We start from the raw sequence: 5,249 nt of genomic DNA, 5'->3' as shown, positions 1-5,249 counted from the left end.
AGCCGGGGGGGATTCGGTCAGCGACGAGATGGTCTGGGGTGGGGAGGGGAGAGGAAAGGGGGTTGTGGGGGGGTGAGACCCCTCCCCAAAATGGGGCCTTGGTGGCATCCAGAGCCACCGGCAGGTCCCTGGGACATCTCAGTGTCCCCAACCCCCCCAGCGTCCCCAAACTCTTTTCCAATGTCCCCAAATCCCCTTTTAATGTCCCCAAACCCCCTCCCACTGTCCCCAAACCCCCTCCCAGTGTCCCCAACCCCCTCCCACTGTCCCCAAATCCCCTCCCAATGTTCCCAAACCCCCTGCCAGTGTCCCCAGCCCCTCCCCCAGTGTCCCCAAGCCGCTCACCGGCACGGCCGGCCCCGGTGCTGGCGTGGACTGAGTGACCGTGGTGACCGCCCGGGGCTGGGGGGTCCCGCTGCCGCTGGGGCCGGGGCTGGGGGTCCCGGGGGGCACAGGGGGACCCCCGCCCTCGCTGGGGGGGGTCTCCCCCTCCCCCTGCCCGTTGGCAGCCGGCGGGGGGGGCTCTGTGGGGACAACGGGGAGGGGTCAGCGAGGCGACCAGCCCAAAGTGAGGGCGGAGGGGACGATTTGGGGACGATTTGGGGACGATTTGGGGACAATTTGGGGACAATCCGGGGGTCACCTTGGCTGGCGCCCATGCTGGCGGTGACCGTGGTGGCCGTGGCCGTTGTCCCCGTCTCGTGGGTCTCGCAGGGGGGGTTGGAGCAGGCGCGGGGGGGGCTGGTGGCGGTGGCACAGGGCGGGGGCGGCGGCGGTGTCACCCCCTCGGTGGTGGCCGTGCTGGTGGCCCCGCCCTGGTGGCTCTGGCAGGGCGAGGACCCCGCTCTGGTGGCCGTGCTGGTGGTCCCGCTCTCGGGGGTCTCGCAGGGGGGGTTGGCACAAGGCGGGGACCCCCCCGTGCTGGAGGTGGTGGCGGTGGTGGCAGCGCTGGTGGCCGTGGTAGTGTCACCCGGCCGGGAGCCCGCGGTGGCCGTGGTGGCCGTGTTGGTGGTCCCGGTCTCGTGGGTCTCGCATGGGGGGTTGGAGCAGAGCTGTGACGATGTCATTGTCACCGTGTTGGTCGTCCCCGTCTCGTGCGTCTCGCAGGGGGGGTTGGCGCAGGGGGGGACACCCCGAGGTGGTGGCACCGCTGTCCCCGGCTCGGGCGGGGGGCGCGAGGTGGCCGTGGTGGTGGTGGCCGTGCTGGTTGTCCCCGTCTCGTGGGTCTCACACGGGGGGTTGGAGCAGAACCGTGTCCCCGTGGCTGTCACCGTGTTGGTTGTCCCCGTCTCGTGGGTCTCACAGGGGGGGTTGGAGCAGAGCTGTGACCCTGTCACTGTCACCGTGTTGGTTGTCCCCGTCGCGTGGGTCTCGCAGGGGGGGTTGGCGCAGGGTGGCCTTGGTGCTGTCATTGTCACCGTGTTGGTTGTCCCCGTCTCGTGGGTCTCACAAGGAGGGTTGGAGCAGAGCTGTGCCCCTGTCACTGTCACCGTGTTGGTTGTCCCCGTCTCGTGGGTCTCGCAGGGAGGGTTGGAGCAGGGTGGCCTTGGTGCTGTCATTGTCACCGTGTTGGTTGTCCCCGTCTCGTGGGTCTCGCAGGGGGGGTTGGCGCACAGCCGCGTCCCCGCGGGGGTCTCACAGCTCGTGCCGGTGGCCGCAGTGACCGCCCCGGTGGCCGTCCCCACCTCAGGCTGTCCCCAGGGCGTTTGGCACGGGGCCGCCTCCTGCGTTTGGCACGAGGTGACACCGGAGGTGACACCGCCGTCGGGGGGGCACAACCGCGCCGTCATCGTCGTCCCCGTGGCCGCCGTCTGCTGCGTGGGGCAGGGCGGTCCCCCGGGGGTCCCCAAGCGCGCCGTCCCCGCCGCCGTGGGGGTGTTGGTGGTCCCCGTCTCGTGGGTCTCGCAGGGGGGGTTGGAGCAGGCCCGGGGGGGCGCTGCCACCGCTGTCCCCCCGCCCGTGTCCTCGCAGAGCAGCTGCAGCTGTCCCCCCCCTGTCCCCACGTTGGCCACCAGGCTGGTGGTGGCCGTGTTGGTGGTCCCGGTCTCGTGGGTCTCGCAGGGGGGGTTGGAGCACACCAGGGTGACCGTGCCCGGGGTGGCCTCGGCGGGGGGGGGCTCGGCCAGGCTGCCACCCCCCGAGGTGGCCGCGGGGGGACCTTCGGCCGTTGGGGACGCCAGGATGGACACGGGGAGGTCGTGGACGGGCTGGGCCTCCACGCCGCTGGGCGTGGTGATCAGCGTCACCTGCGTGGGCTGGGACACCGGCTGTGTCCCCACGGGGGGTCAGGGGAGGTGGCACTGGCACAGCCCCGCCCCCAGCCTCGAATCTCTGTGACCCCCCCCTTGTGTCACCCCAAATTCTTGTGTGTCCCCTCCCCGCTCCTGTCAGCAGCACAGCTGGGGCTGAGCCGCATTTGGGGACAACCCCAGATGTCCCCAATGTCCCCAGGGTCCCCCTTGTCCCCTCACCGGCATGGTGACAGTCAGTGTCCCCTGTCCCCAATGTCCCCAGTGTGCCCTCACCTGCATGGTGACAGTCAGCGTCCCCTGTCCCTAGTGTCCCCTCAGCTGTATGGTGACAGTCAGTGTCCCCTGTCCCCAGTGTCCCCCACCTGCATGGTGACGGTCAGTGTCCCCTGTCCCCAGTGTCCCCTCACCTGCATGGTGATGGTCGGTGTCCCCAGCCCCCCCGTCCCCCGTGTCCCCTCACCTGCATGGTGATGGTCGGTGTCCCCAGCCCCCCCGTCCCCCGTGTCCCCTCACCTGCATGGTGATGGTCGGTGTCCCCAGCCCCCCCGTCCCCCGTGTCCCCTCACCTGCATGGTGATGGTCGGTGTCCCCAGCCCCCCCGTCCCCCGTGTCCCCTCACCTGCATGGTGATGGTCGGTGTCCCCAGCCCCCCCGTCCCCCGTGTCCCCTCACCTGCATGGTGATGGTCGGTGTCCCCAGCCCCCCCGTCCCCCGTGTCCCCTCACCTGCATGGTGATGGTCGGTGTCCCCAGCCCCCCCGTCCCCCGTGTCCCCTCACCTGCATGGTGATGGTCGGTGTCCCCAGCCCCCCCGTCCCCCGTGTCCCCTCACCTGCATGGTGATGGTCGGTGTCCCCAGCCCCCCCGTCCCCCGTGTCCCCTCACCTGCATGGTGATGGTCGGTGTCCCCAGCCCCCCCGTCCCCCGTGTCCCCTCACCTGCATGGTGATGGTCGGTGTCCCCAGCCCCCCCGTCCCCCGTGTCCCCTCACCTGCATGGTGATGGTCGGTGTCCCCAGCCCCCCCGTCCCCCGTGTCCCCTCACCTGCATGGTGATGGTCGGTGTCCCCAGCCCCCCCGTCCCCCGTGTCCCCTCACCTGCATGGTGATGGTCGGTGTCCCCAGCCCCCCCGTCCCCCGTGTCCCCTCACCTGCATGGTGATGGTCGGTGTCCCCAGCCCCCCCGTCCCCCGTGTCCCCTCACCTGCATGGTGATGGTCGGTGTCCCCAGCCCCCCCGTCCCCCGTGTCCCCTCACCTGCATGGTGATGGTCGGTGTCCCCAGCCCCCCCGTCCCCCGTGTCCCCTCACCTGCATGGTGATGGTCGGTGTCCCCAGCCCCCCCGTCCCCCGTGTCCCCTCACCTGCATGGTGATGGTCGGTGTCCCCTATCCCCCCTGTTCCCAGTGTCCCCCTTGTCCCCTGTCCCCAGTGTGCCCTCACCTGCATGGTGACGGTCAGTGTCCCCCCTGTCCCCAGTGTCCCCAGTGTCCCCTCACCTGCATGGTGACGGTCAGTGTCCCCTGTCCCCAATGTCCCCAGTGTCCCCTCACCTGCATGGTGATGGTCGGTGTCCCCAGGCCGCCCCCGGCCGCGGTGGCCGTGATGGCCGCGGGGTTCAGGACCTGGCTGGACAGGGTGGCGATTGTCCCCAGGGTGGTGATGGGCGTGGCCAGCGAGGCCGTGGCGCTGTGGCCACCAGCCCCCCCGGCCAGGCTGGTGGACACTGTCCCTGTCACCGTCCCCAGCGTGGTCACACCTGCCAGGGACACGAGGGCAGTGAGTGACCGCTCGGGAAAGTGACCCCAAAGTGACCCCGTGGTGACCCTTCCCCGTGACAGTGACCCCCCCCGAGTGACCCCCTGGTGTCCCCACGACCCCCCCACCCGCCCAGTGGTACCCCTGACCACCAGGGTGGTCACCTCAGTGTCCCCCTAGTGACCCCTCCAGTGACCTCTCAGTGACCCAATGACCCCCTGGTAACCCCCCACCCCCACCAGTGGTGTCCTTGACCACAAGTGACCACCCCAGTGACCCCTGGCTGGCCAAATGACCACCGCAGTGACCCAGAGGTGACCCCTGACCACCAGAATGGTCACCCCAGTGACCCAGAGGTGACCCTTGACCACAAGTGACCACCCCAGTGACCCCCAGATGGCCCAATGACCCCTTCAGTGACCCATAAATGGCCCTTGACCACCAGGGTGGTCACCCCAGTGACCCATAAATGACCCCTGACCACCAGCATGGTCACCCCAGTGACCTGGAGATGACCCCTGACCACAAGTGACCTCCCTTGTCACCACCCCAATGACTCAGAGGTGACTCTTGACCACTAGGGTGACCCAGAGATGACCCAATGACCACAACTGACCAATGGGGTGGCCCAGAGGTGACCCCTGACACAAGTGACCTCCCTAGTGACCACCCCAGTGACCCAGAGATGACCCAATGACCCCAGTGACCCCACTCACCGGTGGTGCCCTTGACCACCAGGGTGACCACCTCAGTGACCCAGAGGTGACCCTTAACCACAACTGACCCCCCTTGTCACCACCCCAGTGACCCAGAGGTGATGCAATGACCACAAGTGACCAATGGGGTGGCTCAGATATGACCCCTGACCACAACTGACCCCCTTAGTGACCCCCCCGGTGACCCAGAGGTGACCCCTGACCGTCCTTGACCACAAGTGACCACTCCAGTGACCCCTGGCTGGCCAAATGACCACCGCAGTGACCCAGAGGTGACCCCTGACCACCAGAATGACCACCCCAGTGACCCAGAGGTGACCCCTGACCACCAGAATGGTCACCCCAGTGACCCAGAGGTGACCCTTGACCACAAGTGACCACCCCAGTGACCCCCGGCTGGCCAAATGACCACCGCAGTGACCCAGAGGTGACCCCTGACCACCAGAATGGTCACCCCAGTGACCCAGAGGTGACCCCTGACCACCAGAATGGTCACCCCAGTGACCCAGAGGTGACCCTTGACCAC

The 5,249-nt window shown here is 68.6% G+C and overlaps 1 protein-coding gene across 1 annotated transcript in view; it reads right to left on the bottom strand.

The window, feature by feature from the left end:
• Nucleotides 1–3: 3 nt before the first annotated feature.
• LOC121348551 (host cell factor 1-like) overlaps nucleotides 4–5,249 on the bottom strand; it is a gene marked incomplete at both ends in the record, with an annotated part of 6,587 nt that continues 1,341 nt past the window's right edge. Inside the window, 5 exons of the mRNA XM_041458218.1 lie at nucleotides 4–33; nucleotides 346–524; nucleotides 644–2,267; nucleotides 3,803–4,008; nucleotides 4,724–4,775. Of these exons, the coding sequence (XP_041314152.1) occupies nucleotides 4–33; nucleotides 346–524; nucleotides 644–2,267; nucleotides 3,803–4,008; nucleotides 4,724–4,775 (2,091 nt within the window). The remainder of the gene's footprint in view (nucleotides 34–345; nucleotides 525–643; nucleotides 2,268–3,802; nucleotides 4,009–4,723; nucleotides 4,776–5,249) is intronic.

Source organism: Pyrgilauda ruficollis, unplaced genomic scaffold, assembly GCF_017590135.1.
Source record: "Pyrgilauda ruficollis isolate IOZ18807 unplaced genomic scaffold, ASM1759013v1 scaffold1263, whole genome shotgun sequence".
Classification (NCBI taxonomy): domain Eukaryota; kingdom Metazoa; phylum Chordata; class Aves; order Passeriformes; family Passeridae; genus Pyrgilauda; species Pyrgilauda ruficollis.
Note: the sequence above shows the minus strand (reverse complement) of the source record. Positions and strands in the feature narration are given on the sequence as shown.